The sequence below is a fragment of the Heterocephalus glaber genome, unplaced genomic scaffold (assembly GCF_053883595.1).
Source record: "Heterocephalus glaber isolate CG9 unplaced genomic scaffold, H.glaber_assembly_v1.0 deba00001452, whole genome shotgun sequence".
In the NCBI taxonomy this organism is placed as follows: Eukaryota; Metazoa; Chordata; class Mammalia; order Rodentia; family Bathyergidae; genus Heterocephalus; species Heterocephalus glaber.
In genome coordinates, this window is record NW_028258302.1 from 13,409,147 (window position 1) to 13,424,590 (window position 15,444).

A 15,444-nucleotide genomic window follows, 5' to 3' on the forward strand; every position below is an offset into this window, starting at 1 on the left:
TGTCTGCAAATCGGAATCGCTGTCTCTGCGCCCAGCCCACCTGCTGTGACTTGTGTTCCCAACTCCGGAAGTCTGCGATTCTGTTTATTTTATCACTTTACTGACAGGGCTTGTGCTGTGAACGCCTCCAAATCCTCGGTGAAACAAAGCCGAGAGTAAATATGTGAATGCTGACAAATTTAAATATTTCCCACAACAGTCTCTGTCGTATCTCACTGTGTGACATCCCATACTGACAGTTTTTGCTCTGGGAAACAAAAATGTCATTTCCCTGCTCTCCAGCTGTTACTGTTGAGCTTCCAAGTTGCAGGAGTCAGGAGTGTTGGTCACCAGCCCACTGCCTGTCACTAGCCTGTCACAAACACCACCCCAAGCCCCTCTAGGCTTCCATTTCCCTGCTGGGGTCAGGCCTCTTCCAGCCTCAACTCCCACAAAGAATCACAATTAACATTAGCCACGAGCAAAGCCCATCTTGATCTGAAATAATCCCCACTGTGCAGAAAAGGAAACACAGGCTCAGAGAGGTGAGGGACATGCCCTGGGTCACAGAGCCATCATGCCTCAGCCTTGCCACCATGTCCCACCTCTCTACCCCCACCCAGCCTTGACCTCCCCATCTCTGACCAACCCAGCTCAGGATCCCTCAAGAGGACAGGAAAGGAGAATTTCCCAGCTCCTCCCTGAGCCAGCTGCATAAGGGCCCCGAGACTCTGACAAAATGCAAAATGCCCTGACTTTTTCCTGGGTCTCCCTTGAGGGTCTAGAAATCAGCAAGAACATGACTTTTGGTGGCAAACATGGGGGGAGATACAACAGGTGAGGAGGAGAGGAAGTAGGTGGTGAGGAGGTCAGGGTCTGCCTGGGGCCCATGAGCAACCCCACTCCCACGAAAGGCCACCACCCTCTCCCCATGGATCACCTCTGCAGAGGGAAGCAATAGACTAGAGTGGCAGAGAGGCTCTGTGACTTGCAGAAAAGGGACAAGTTTGCAAATAGACCTGCTGTCCATGTCCCAGCCCTATCCTTTATAGCTGTGCAGCCTTGGGAGCAAGTTATTGGGCTCTCTGAGCCAGTTTCCTGATTGTACCTAGAGTCCCTAGCACTGTGTGTGGCTGACAGTGAGGATGTACACACAATAGTTCAAACACCCCCATGCTCTCACACACATGCACACATCCCTCTCACACACATACCTTCATACATGCTCACACCTCCATGCCATACATCATACGTGCACACACACACACACACACATCTTTATCACAAAGACAAACCCAGGCTCATCTCTCTCGCACACACTCCCACCTCCACTCCAGCACCTTCCATCAGCAGAGGCAGCCTGATGACATCAGCAGCTCCAGCTTCCTCCCAAGAGAAGGAAGCAGAGAGGCCAAGTTCTCAGCCTACCCAGAGGGAGGCCCTATCTGACAGCTGCGTTAGCCCTCTAGAAAGCTCATCCTTGTGTCCCCAAGGACAGAGCTGGAAGGTATAAGGCCCCCAGAGTTTTGCTTCTCCAAGGTGTCTAAGGGAAGGGCCCCTGGAGAGGCCAGGACAACCCCTTCTCTAGGACAGGCACGGTCACTACCAGAGGGGACAGATCCATTGCCACAGAAGGGATGACTGCAGGCTTTCCACCTGCCTAGGATCACAGAATGTCCTCCTCCACTCTGAGCCCCAAGTGGGAGACTAAGGCAGAACAAAGGAGCCAGCAAGGTGGGGGTTCCAGGCCAGGGGAGGGGCCTCTCCCCCCGGGGTCCTGGCCTCCCATTCCCCCCTCACAGGCTTCCCCACCTGATGGGTGCACCTCGGCCCTGTGCCGGCCTCAGCAGCACGGTGATGGTGTTCTCAGACTCGCCCAGGGGCGACGGCATGTCGGCATAATCAAAGCTCGGAGCTGGGGAAGGGAACAGGGACACAAGCATGGAGCCTGGCCACTGGATCAGGAAAGCCACTATTGACCTCTGCCTTCAGATCTCTTTCCATGTAGTCTCAGACTCTTGTTCCCTCTGACCTGCGCTTCCCCAGTTCCTGACCTTGGGCACCAACCCCTGACCTCAACCCTCTGATTCTATCAACCATAGTTTCCCAACCCCACTGACTGAATTCTCCCTGGCCCCTGACTTCAACCCCTAAATAACACCCTTATCTCAGCAGGGGTCCTCTGTAACCACCCCAGGATGCACCCATCCCTCTACCCATGGAATCCTGGGACTCTGAGCCACCTCCAAAAGAGGTCAGGCTGGGGTCAAGCGAGGTTCACCTGAGATGTTGGTGGTGATCTCGGTGAGTGCTGCCTGGCCGAAGCCTTTGCCTGTGCGGGCTCGCACGGAGAACAGGTAGGTGGTGCCTGGGTGCAGGTTGGAGAAGACATGGTAGGTCTCGTTTCGGAGCTTGGAGATGGTACGCCTCGGGCCCGGCACGTTCACCGCTGGGTCTGACGATTCAATGCTCTGGTAGCTGATCTGGGGGCAGGATGGGCAGGAAGGTGGGCACAGGATGGGGAGAGGATCACTGCAGCAGCCTCCCACCCACCATGTTCCAGGGGAGCTAGGGATCTGGCTGGGCAAAGGGACAGACTCTGCAGGACTGTGGGTGCCCCTTGGGCCAGGCTTCTGGGAATCTTCACGTCTCCTTCCTGCCCTCAGACCCCTCTCCCCAGAATGCACAGTGCACAGACCCTGGCCACAGTTGAAAGAAACATCTGTCCACCTCTGCCCTCCTGTCCCTCCCTCTCCACACCACCATAGCAAGGGAAAGGTGCTCATCCTCCCACCTCCTACCCAGAGCCCCCATTCACCTCGTACTGGGTGATGAGGCCATTAGGCTCCTGGGGCTCCTCCCATTTGAGGAAGATCATATCCTCCAGTGGTGTGAAGGTCAAGGACTCAGCTGCAATCCCACCAGGCACTGTAAAAGGAAGGGGCAAGCGGGGAGGGAAAGCAGGCTTTGGCTCCAAATACTGGCCTTGCCTCCTCTTCCTAACTAGTTCGCTTGGACTACTCAACCTCTGGGAACTTTGGTTTCCTCATCTATGAAGTGGGGATGATGTACCCCTCCCCAACTGGAACTAAATAATACGATGTATATGAAGCCTCAAGCAGCTGCAATTCCCTAAGGTTCGCTTATTACTGAGTACTCCAAAGGACAGCTGCCATTTTCACTGCTGTGCAGGTCACCTTCAACTAAGAGGAAGGTTTTAAGGCTCCTACTTTGGCCCCAGTTGGGTATTTTTCAAAAAGCACAGATGCTTAACCAGAGAAATGAAAACAGCAATTGCATTACGTTATTAGGATTATGGGTGGAGATGTTTTCTTGCGTAAAAATATCTAATTACATAAATTGTACATTGGATGCAGAAAATCTGAGCATAAAGAAAATTAATGGCACCTATAATGGCATCATCCAAACATAAATACCACCAAAATTTTAGCATAAACACTTTTAGGCATTGTTTGGTTTTTGCTTTAATATATACTCTTTGAAGAGCTGGCATAGGAATCTTATCTAGGAAGAAAACAGTCTCCAGCTGGGAAAACACCTTGATAAACCATTGCAGGGAACCTGAAGTCCTCAGGCAGAGAGAGTAAAAGCCTACATAGCAATCGATGCTAGCTGAGCTGCTCTGTGTTAAACAGTTCACAAGGCCACTAACCACCCACCCCAATGGTAAAATGAAAAAGACAATTCCTAGTGTTGGTGAGGACACAAAGCAACCACAATTTTCACACATGGCTAGTGGAGTGTAAACTGGTACAACTACTTTGGAAATTGTCTGGCTAGATTCACTAATAATAAAAAAATACCTTAAAACCTGGCTGTTCTACACTTAGGCATAAGCCCATCAAAAATGTGTACTTCAGGGCTGGGGATTTAGCTCAGTGGTTCCGCCGCCTGCCTCGCAAGTGCAAGGTCCCAAGTTCGATCCCCGGTACCCACCCCCCCCAAAATGTGTGTTTATACCAAAAAGAATCTACAAGGATTTTATTTGCATCACTATTCAAAATAGTCAAAAACTGGAAACAACCCAAATACCCAACAATAGTAAATAAGATAGATAAATAAATGTGGTCTATCATTACCATAATGAAATATACAGCAGTAAGCAGGAATTCACTAGGACTATGTAGCCCAGTCTCTCAAGCATAAAGGGGAAAAAAGAAATCCAGGCATCAAAAGAATATTCACGTATGACTCTGTTTATACAAGGTCCAAAACCAAGGAAAAATTAATCTGTGATTAAGAGTCAGGATAAAGGTTAACGTTGAGGGGGCTAATGGCCAGGAGTAGGGAGCAGGAGGGAGCACAGAGTGGGCTCCAGGGATGATGGTAATGTTTTCCTGGTCTGTGTATGGGTTCTGAAGTGTCCCGTCTGAAATTCATTGAGCTGACCCCTTAAGATAGGAATATTTCTTGTAAGTCATACTTCAATGATTTTTTTTAAATATTAAATAATAAGCAGTTATTTGAGTGGGGGAGAAGAGAAAAAAAAAAGACCAACTACCAAGCGAGACCTGGCCAGGCTGGGGTGAAGTGGCCGCAACAACATGGAGGGGGTCAGGTTCGGGCATGACAACAGCAGTCTATTGTTCCACCTGAGGCTCTCTGTAACGTTTCAGGGTAATCCCCTCAGAACTTACTCCCGGGGCCAGGGATTTAGCTCAGTGGTTTCGTCACCTGCTACGCAAGTGCAAGGACCCGAGTCCGATCTCCGGTACCAAAAAAAAAAAAAAGAACTTACTCCCACTCCAAGCAAATCCTCAGCAGCAGACACATCCCCTGCCTTGGGTGAGTGGGGTTTTCTGAAGACCAAGGAAGAAACTGAATTTTGCATCTGGTTCAATGCTGTGCAAAACAGAAAACTGCATGTGTGGGCAGCAACACAAACTGCAAAGCAAGGAGCCTAAGGGGACCTGGAGACTGGCAGGAATCTAGGGAAGGCTTTGGACCTGAGATGTCATTATGTGTGACTTATAATGATAACTCTGGGGAGTAGGGGTGTAGCTCAGTGGTAGAGTATGCACATAGCATGTGCGAGTTCATACATCCAGTATCCAAAAAATAAAAAACTACAATGATGACACAAGGTAGTAGCCATATTTGAAACCCAGCTCCATTACCTATCAACCAAGTACAAGTATCTGACCTCACCTGTAAAATGGGGATAGAAATAGTATTCTACCACATAGGGTTATCACAGGGATTATACACATTAATATATAAAAAGCATTCAGAATATTGTCTGCCATTTAGTAAATTCTTAGTAAGTACTACTTGGACACATAGAACACCGTACCCGACAATGACAGAATGTAATTTTTTCAAGTATACATGGAATATTTACCAAAATTTAACCACATGCTGGGCCACAAAGCAAGGATCAAATCTCAAAGGACTGAATTTAGAGAATATACTCTGACCACAGTGGGATTAAGCTAGAAATCAATAACAAAAAGATAATTAGAAATTCTAATTACTTCAAAACTAAGCACCATGATTCTAAATGACTCTTGAGTCGAAGAAATTGTAACAGAAATTATGAAATATTTAAACTGAACGGTAATGAAGATAGGCTATATCAAAACTTAACAGCCCCAGGTGTATTGGTGCAGGGCTATACTCCTGCTTAGCATGTATGAGCCCTGGGTTCGATCTCCAGTACCACAAAAAAGCTTATAAAATGAAGTTAAAGCAAGGCTTAAATTCATAGCTTCAAATGTATGTATTAGAAATGAAGCCTTCAAATTAATGATCTAAAGAGCTCCCATCTCAAAATCCTAAAAGAATAGCAAATCAAATCCAAAGATAATATTAAAAGGAAATAAAGAAAAGAAAGTAAATGTACAATAAAGAAAATCAAGAAAGCTCAAAGTTGGCTCTTTGGAAAAATTAGTAAAATTTATATACCTCTAGAAAGCATAAATAAGAAAAAAGAGAGAAATATAAATTAACAATATCAGAAAACCAGGTCTGGTGGTGCACACCTGTAATCCCAGCACTCAGAATGCTGAGGCAGGAGGATTGCCATGAGTTCAAGGCCAGATTGGCCTACAGAGTCATTTTAAGGTCAGCCTGAACTGTACAGCAAGACCCTGTCTCCAAAAACCAAAAACTTGGGGCCGGGGATTTAGCTCAGTGGTTCCGCCACCTGCCTCACAATCACAAGGTCCGGAGTTCAATCGGTGGTACCAAAAAAAAAAAAAAAAACCTAAAAATGTATCAGGAATAAGAAAGTTTATGATATTATCAATCCTATAGACATTAAATAAATATAAGATTATAAACTTTAAGTCAAGACATCTGACAATTTAGATAAGCAAATTCCTTGTAAAACACAGTATACTAAAACTGATACAAGAATAGAAAATCTGAATGTTCCAGTATCTATTTTAAAAATTAAAACTATTCTTAAAAAACATTCCCACAGAGCTCGGGATTTAGCTCAGCGGTGCCGTTGCCTGCCTCCCAAGCTCAAGTTCCTGAGTTCGATCCCCGGTACCAAAAAAAAAAAAAAAAAATTCCCACAAAGGTTGGGGGATTCAGCTCAGTGGCAGAGCACTTGCCTAGCAAGCATGAGGCCCTGAGTTTGGTCTTCACCATGGAAAAATTTAAAATAATAATAATAATGTCACAAAGAAAACTCCAGTACCAAACAGCTTTACTGATGAATTCTTCCAAACATTTAAGGAAAAAAATTATACCAATCTAACCTAAAATCTTCCACTAGAATAAATACTAGTGATTATTATTAATACAGCTGATTTAATCTTAAGCAAAAAACTCCCCAGGGGCCGGGGATTTAGCTCAGTGATTCTGGCACCTGCCACGCAAGCACAACGTTCTGAGTTCGATCCCCGGTACCAAAAAAAAAAACTCCCTAGACACAGTTCAGTCTGGGACCTGGGGTGTGTGGGAGGCACTCAGCGACCTGGGATGGCACTGGCACCCTTACCGTCCTCGTCGGTCTGGAAGGTGACCTCCTTGCCCTCCTTGCGGCCCTCGGGGTTGGTGAGGACCAGGCGCACGTGAACGTTGCGGTAAGGTAGCAGGTTCCGGATGGTGTAGCGGCTGGCACCCCGCTCCATCTTCACACATTCACGGATGGTCTGGTTGTGGTTGCTGCCCGGGGTGTAGTGATAGCAAAGGGACACAGTGTAGGTGTGGCAACGTGTCACGTTGTACCCCAGGGGCTCCCACTGCAGGGTCAGCTGGCGAGCCTGGATCTCAGCGAAAGCCAGGCCTTTGGGGGCCCTCATGGGCTCTGGGGAAGCCAAGAAGCAGAGAAGGTAGAAAAAATGCAAAGAGAGAAAGAGGGACAGAGAGAGAGAGAATCAGTCAGCTGCTGGAAGTCACCTCCTTCCAGAGCTCAAGGGACCTGGAATTGAACTGCAGGTAACACAGCAAGTGCTTTGGATTCAGCCAGGCCACATCTGAATCCTGCTCTGCTGACCACAGCTGGCAGCCACTTCCTGAGTCTCGTCACTTCTCTGACCTCAGGAAAGGCTGCAGGGTCTCTAACAGTGATGGTGATATATGCACAGCTTGTGTGACAATAGCTAACACAGCCCTCAAAAAATGTTAGCTATAATATTTATTCTTTTTTTTTCAGTACCAGGGATCAAACTCAGGACCTTGCACTGGGAGGCAGGCACAATATAATATTTATTCTTAACAGCACAGTTTATTTTCTAATTCAAGATCATCATGGACTACATTGGGCCAGTCTGAATCAACCTTTTGCTGTATTTTTCCACACTTATTGTGAAATGGTTTTAGTAATACAGTTGATACAATAATATATAGAAACCAGGATGATGGGGGAATGAGAGCCAAATAGTAATTAAGCCAGAGAATGATTGGGAAACAGAAACAGAAATGCAGACCATTATATCCTATGTGAGGATCTAAAGATAAAATCCAAATTCAGTAGTGAGTTCCCTGGCTGCCAAAGCAAAAAGAGAAACATCTGTTATAAAATGACAATGATGACAGTTAACATTTGGGGGAGCTCTGGCTGCATCAGGCATTTTTCTAGAGGCTTTAAAATGTTTTATGGGCTAGGCATGGTGGTGCACACCTGTAATCCCAGCACTTGGGAGGCTAAGGCAGAAGGATCACTGTGAGTCTGAGGTAAGCCTGAACTACATAGTGAGACCCTATCTCAATTTTTAAAAAAATTTTTTTTAACTGCTTTGTCTCCTGCACCTGGCTCTGTAATGGGAAGCTTTGTACTCCTGAGTCGTAAAAACCTGCAAAGTCTCCCAGCTCAGGGACTCAAGATCCCATCATAAACAAATGAGAAGATAGAGGCCACTTGCCAGCTCAAGATGAAGCACAACACTAACATCTTCTTTTCTCTGGCTAACAAGCTCAAAATGACCCTTACAAGGAAGATACAAAGGGAAATGTCACCCAGGTTGCTCTTGACTTGGGAGCACATGGGTGACAGTTGTAGCTGCCGGCCCCAAATGCAGCACAATATACATGTTTCCACCCAGGAGCTCCCCCTCTCCCCGAGGCCCAGGCAAGTGGCATCTTCAGTCCCATAGCGGCCAATAGCGATTACAGCACCTGCTAGAAGCAAGGTCCAGCTCTAGATGGCTCCCTTCTCCCCACAACCAAGCCACCAAGTCCCATTCTGCGAGGAAGGACCCTGCAAGACAAGGGCTGCTGGCTGTAAGCCCACTTGCCACACTTGGGTTTTCTCTCCCATTCCTGGCTCTCAGAGGTTTTCCTATTCTTATTTTTACAGTTTTTTTTTTTATTAGTACATATCTGCAGTACATGTTTACATTCCTTGTGGGCTCTTGGTACAGGTACATCACACATCTTAATTCTTCTTCATCCCCTTCCTCTCCCCTCCCTCCCCTCCATTTCTCCGTCCCCTTCCCTTTTGCAAAAGATCTATCTCCCTATTTCCCATTATCTTTTATTTTGCTTTTTATTTTTATTCTGGGTTTCTCATACAAGATAAACCATGTGATGTTTAAGCTTGTCTGATTTATTTCATTTAACATTAGTCTCAAGGTACATCCATTTTCCTACAAATGACGCACTTATCCTTCTTTATGGCAAAGTAGTACTCTATTGTCCCATTTTATTTATCCATTCATCTTTTGGACATACATCCTGCTTCCAACATTTACCTTTTACGAGTTGTGCTGCTATAAACATGGATATTCATGTATCACTGTAATATATGTCTTTATCCCAGGAAGATACCTAGAACAGGAATAGCTAAATCAAACAGAATTTCTGCTTTTAGTTTTTTGAGAAATCTCCATACTGATTTCCACAGTAGTTTTACTAGTTTACACTCCCACCAACAATGTAAAAGGGTTCCTTTTTCCCTGCAGGCTCATCAGCACTTATTATTTGATTTATTGATAATAACCATTCTTTCTAGTTCTTTCAGTGTTGTTTTAATTTGCATTTCTTTAATGGCCAGAGATGTTTAACATTTTTTCATGTATTTATTGGTCACTTCTAAGAAGTTATCTGCTCATTTCGGATGCCCATTTTTTGACTAGGTCTTTTATTTTGGGGGTCTATTTTTTTGAGCTCTTTATATATTCTAGGTAATAGTCCTCCGTCTGAGGAAAAACTGGCAAAAAAATTTTCCCATTCTGTAGGTTGTCTCTTCACTCTACTGATTGTTTCCTTTGTTATGTGGAAGCTTTTTAATTTGATGTGATTCCATTTGTTGATTCCTAATGTTATTTTTTGTACAATTGGGGGTTCTTCTGTTCAGAAAGTCCTGGCCTTTGCCTAAGCCTTCAAGAGTTTTACCTATTTTATCTTCCAGAAGATTAAATGTTTCTGTTTTCACATTTAGTTCTTTGATTAATTTTTATTTTAGTTTGGTACATGGTGAGAGATAAGGGACTAAACTCAACCTTCTGCATGTGGATAGCCAGTTTTCCCAGAACCATTTATTAAAGAGGTTACCTTTCTTCCTGTGTATGTTTGTCAAAGATCTGATAGCTGAATGTGCCTGGGGTTGTTTCTGCATCCTCTATTCTGTTCCACTGATCCACAAAACTATTTTTGTGCCAGTATCATGCTGTTTTTATCACTGTAGTTTTATAATATAACTTCATGTTTAGGGTTGTGATGCTTTCTGCTCTGCTTTTGTTGCCCAGGATTGCTTTTACTATTCTGGGTGTCTTCTGGTTGCAGAAGAATTTCAAGATTGTTTTGTCTAGTTCTGTGAGGAATGTTATTGGTGTTTTGGGGTTTTTGTTTGGTTGGTTAGTTGGGTTTCCTCCCCCCATTTACGTTGTAGGAATTTATTTTAAATAAACTACAGTTGATTAAAAGGGAATTCATGATAAAAATAGAAGTTACTTGAGGAAAGATGTGGGAAATGGACTCTGCATACACACTATACAATGCCTCTAAAACTAATGATTATAGCAAAAAATGTTTTCACATTAAAATTCTGCTTTTTATGATTTTCTCATTTTTTACACAATTACAAAAGAAAAAAGAAAAGCCCTAAAATCTTGATTATTTTTCCTCTTTTGGGCCAAATACTCATTTTCCTCTAAATTTATGGACCTGTGGAATTTTTCATACAATAAAATCTTTCAAGTGAAAGATCAGGGTTTGCAAAAGAAAAAGATGGATTCTTAAAGGATACAGAGAATGCTCTGAACAAAGAATGATGGGAAAATGGTTCCAGTCATTGATTATTTCATTATCCTTAGAGACTCACTCACCCTTCATCCCTCCCCAACCCCAATTCACATGATCTTTAAGATCAAGAAAAAGGTTTAAAGGCTCCCAGGGCAGAGAAGCTCAGCCGGTCCCAGCACCCAGAAGGAAGCTCCCCCCCCCCGCCCCGCCATCCCAGGCTCCTAGGGCAGAGAAGCTCAGCCAGTCCCAGCACCCAGAAGGAAGCTCCCCGCCTCCATCCCAGGCTCCTAGGGCACAGAAGCTCAGCCAGTCCCAGAACCCGGAAGGAAGCTCCCCTGCTGCCATCCCAGGCTCCGTGGCCAGAGAAGGTGAGCCGCATGGGTGCCAGAAGCACCCACCCACCCCACCCATGGAAATGAGAAAACACATAAACAAGCCTCAAAAACAGAGTTCCAGATCACCTACAGCAACCCCAAAGGGAAACGAGATGGAACAATCTGATACTCAACCACCTGGACTCTCTGAACTGCCAACAAAAGAGGATCTGGGAAAAATGAAATCAGAAATAATTACTCAGATAACAGCAAAGATTTTGCTCATGGTGCAAGATATGATTAATAAATCTAGAGAGGACACAGATAAAAAAATAGAGGATCTGAGGAACACGATGGAATCCCAACATAGGAAACAAATGGAATCCATAAAACAGATACAAACAGATTTCCAAGAGATTAAAAACTCCATCGAAAGTCTGCTCAGCAGAATGAACCAATGTGAGGATAGAATTTCACATATAGAAGATAAGATTTCAATTAGTGACCAGGAAAAGGAAAAATTGCTTTAAAATTGTAAGGGAACACAAGAAATCAATCCAGCAGCTGCTAGATGATGCAAAAAAGAATAACATAAGACTGATTGGAGTCAAGGAAGAAACAGGAGAGAGTGCAGATGACATAAAAAAACTGTTCACAGAAGTGATGGCAGAAAACTTCCCAAGGAGGGGAAAAGAACTTGACATACAGATAAGTGAGGCATATAGAACTCCAGCTAGCCTTAATCAAAAAAAATCTACACATAGGCATATAATAGTTAGGATTCCAGAAATCCAACAGAAGAACAAAATTCTACAAGGAGTGAGAAAAGAAACAAATCACATACAAAGGAAAGCCCATCAGAATCACAGCAGACTTCTCAATGCAAACCCTCAAGGCAAGAAGAGCTTAGAGTGATGTATTTCAAGCCCTAAAGGAAAACAGCCTCCAACCCAGATTGATGTACCCTGCAAAACTATCTTTCAAAATTGATGGAGAAATAAGATACTTTCATGATAAAGAGCACCTCAGAAACTTCATGAATACCAAACTGGCACTCCAAAAAATTTTAGACAATACCCTAGGAAAAGACAATGAGGATCACAACCCCAGGAAACCCAGCAGAATGAATCCATTGGGCGTGACAAATTAAATGCAAAGGGGAAGAATCCAACAAAAAGAAAAAGTCATGACAAGGCTTTTAAAACTTTTAACTTCATCTCCCTAATGAGTTTATAATTCAATCTTATTATTGTACTGATTAGTATTTTTCTGATTCTAGAGTTGCACACCATTCCTTGTGCTGTACTGGCTATTTATCATCTTCTTATGTCTACATTTTAATTGGGTTGTCTCTTAATGAGCTCTAAGAATTCTTTATATATTCTGGTCATAGGTTATATGCATTGTAAATATGGTCTGTTTAAGGACTACTTTTGTTAAACAAATTTCTATCTATGTTCATACTTTTTTCTTCTATTATCTTTATCCAGTTTTAGGATTAGCACACTGTTGAGTTCCTAAAATGAGGGGAGAAGTGTTCCTTCTTTTTTCTGCTTTAATTGTTTGATATAATTTATCAGTTAAAATGTTTATGAGCCTGCTGTTGTCATACAGGTAGGTTTTCAAGCTAGGAATATACTTTCTTTAATAGGTGCTATTCAAATTTTATATTTTCTCCAGAGTTAGTTTCATTAATTTGTCTTCCAAGTTACTTCTTAGAAGTTGTCGGGCTGGGGATTCAGCTCAGTGGTATCGCTGCCTACTGAGCAACAAGGACCCGAGTTCGATCCCTGGTACCAAAAAAAAAAAAGAAGTTGTCAAATTTATTTCAAAACAGATTTTTGAAATATGCTTTCTATATCCTTTTAAATTCTGTAAAATCTGTGGTAAAGTCTCCTAGATCTTAATATTGTAATTTTAAAAATGTATAACTGATATTATGTAACAGGAAGAAAAGGTCTAAAAGAGCAGGGGAATCGGGAGGGGTAGGGGAAGGGAAAAAAGGGAAAGGAAAAAATATGAGAAGAGGAAAAAAAATGGAAACAAGGTCTTTGCAAATAGGGAAGGGTGGAGGGGGTGAAGGGAGGGCAAGGGAAGGGGAAAAAAAATAAGAACGAAGAGACTCATGTAAAGGTACAAGATCCCAATGATGAATGTAACTGTATTTTATACCTAAAATGTACCAATAAAGTTAATGGGAAAAAAAAAAAAGAAAAGAAAAAGGTTTAAGTATTTTTAAATAATTAAAAAGAAATAAAAATTTATATTTAAAAAGGAACACTCAAGTCAGGAAGTATTTTCCCATCATGCTTTTCTGTGATCAGGTGTCTGAACCAAAACACTGCCAATGTCAGGCCTGCTTCAAGTCTAATGAAAACTGATTCCCATGACAATAGTGATGACTCTAACAGGTGCACTGGGTTTTTGTTCTACTTAATTTTAAATTCCTGAAATGGGGGAGAGGGGAGGGAGTTTAGGAATTTGTTTCTATTAAAATATAGAAGTTATTGCAAAACCCTAAGTGTAAAAATCCACCAATATAATCGGACTTCACATACAGCAGGTAAGAGAATCCAAACACTTCAGTGAAACAGTGAATTTGCCTGGCAGAACGCTGACAAATCCCCATCCACTTGCCCTCTTGAAAATAAAAAACAAAATTCAAAACAAATCATACAGCTAGAATTTTGATATCTGAAATATTTTTAAATAAGTTCTCCATAGGACAACTGGCTCAGCTCTCCCTTACAGTATCTCCAGGTTTATCTTTTCACAAAGCTGTTGGTTAAGACTTGCTGCCTCTCTCCCTCAGGCACGAGGGCGAGGTTGGTTGGTTTTTTGAGACAGGGTCTCACTATGTAGTTTAGGCTGACCTTGAACTCACACTATGTAACCCAGGCTGACCTCAAACTCATAGTAATCCTCCCACCTCAGCCTCCCCATGCTGGGATTATAGGCGTGAGCCACCTGCCCAGCCTTGTTATTGGTATTTTGATTGGGATTGCATTAAATCTATATATCAGTTTTGGAAGTATGGCCATTTTGACTATATTGGTTCTACCTATCCAGAAAAATGGGATTATAGTTTCATTTTAACCCATTATCCTTATGTGTGTGGAGAGAACAGGGCAGACTTTGTGTGCACTCGCCATGTTGTTCAAGAGTCCTGCTCCACCCTATGACTGATCCAGACTGGGCCATATGCACTGCCCCAGGTAGTCTATGGAAACCAAGACATCATTGCTTTGTTTCCACTGGTAGGTCTTGGGACCCTGCCATGCTGCCCGCACCATCCTCGGCCCCTGGAATGCCAGCCTGAACTCCTTTCCATCCTTTTAGGCCTGGCAAGAGAACAAGGCTCTCTTGCCCTCCTGTAGCATTTAGAAGAAGGGCACAGAAAGTTCAAGGCACACTGGTGACAGAGGATGAGTGGAGACAATGGCAAACAGGCAAGTGACAATGGCAAACAAACAGGCACCTGCAAGCCGGGGATTTAGCTCAGTGGTTTTGCTGCCTGCCTTGAAAACGCAAGGTCCCAAGTTCGATCCCTGGTACAAAAAAAACACAAAAAACCGGCACCTGCAAAAAGTCCTTCAGGTGTCCATCCAAAAGAGGCATCCACTGCAGGCTTAGAGGTCCCAGAGCTTCCCAGTTTCCAAGAGAGGCCAGAAATTCAGATTTTTATATGAAATCTCCAGATTTCTAAATACTGACAACCTACTCAAGTTTCTTAAAACTCCCTTACCAGGGCTCTAGCTAACAACCTGTGACTTGGAAGATAAAACTGCCAGCTTCTTACATGGGTGTCTCATTCTCCAATATTTGTGTGACCTTGCATCTACCTTGATAGACTTAGGAGTCCTTGAAAAGAAGGTCCACTTCCCTCTTCTCTCCCTCTCTCCCCAGATCAAATCTGGGCAGACCCAGGCTCAAATTGTGCATTAACTACAGACTGATATGCTGACTGAAGGGTGTGAATCCAGCAGTCTCTGTTTCCAAAAACCATCTGGCACCCAGACACTCTCTTCAGCTGCCAACATACACTGGCAAAACAGAGCATGGGGATTCCAAAGCCCCATCCTCCGAATCCCACAGGGCTTCAGGCCACTCAGAGATCAGAGGTTGGAATGCACATTAAAACAAGGAGGGTAATGTTTAACATCTGTTAAATTAGCCCCAAATCTGCTGAGTTTCATAATAGTAATGAGGATCCAAAAACTCAAATATTCAACTTTATCTCATGGCAGGAGGTATGGGCAGACCTCAGTCAAATGCATCAAAGTTTACATCCTATCTCCACCCCTCCTTAGCTCTGTGACTTCGGGCAAGTTACTTCACCCCTCTGAACTCTATGTCAGGTTCCTCACCTGAGAAACTGGAGGTAATAATGCCTACTTTGAAGAGAGTTACATGAAATACATGAGCTAAATTGTCTGGCCTATAGTAATGAATAAATCAATGTGTGTGCTCTAATGCAAGATACTAATAGCAGTGT

At 43.4% G+C, this 15,444-nt stretch overlaps 1 protein-coding gene across 11 annotated transcripts in view; it reads right to left on the bottom strand.

The window, feature by feature from the left end:
- Ptpru (protein tyrosine phosphatase receptor type U) overlaps nucleotides 1–15,444 on the bottom strand; it is a 78,324-nt gene that overhangs the window by 35,672 nt on the left and 27,208 nt on the right. For all 11 annotated transcript variants that reach the window (XM_004850789.4, XM_021263229.2, XM_087215433.1 and 8 more), the window contains exons 8-11: nucleotides 6,950–7,258; nucleotides 2,798–2,907; nucleotides 2,261–2,462; nucleotides 1,792–1,894 (exon numbers count right to left, since the gene is read on the bottom strand). In XM_004850789.4, coding sequence (XP_004850846.1) covers nucleotides 1,792–1,894; nucleotides 2,261–2,462; nucleotides 2,798–2,907; nucleotides 6,950–7,258 — 724 coding nt within the window. The remainder of the gene's footprint in view (nucleotides 1–1,791; nucleotides 1,895–2,260; nucleotides 2,463–2,797; nucleotides 2,908–6,949; nucleotides 7,259–15,444) is intronic.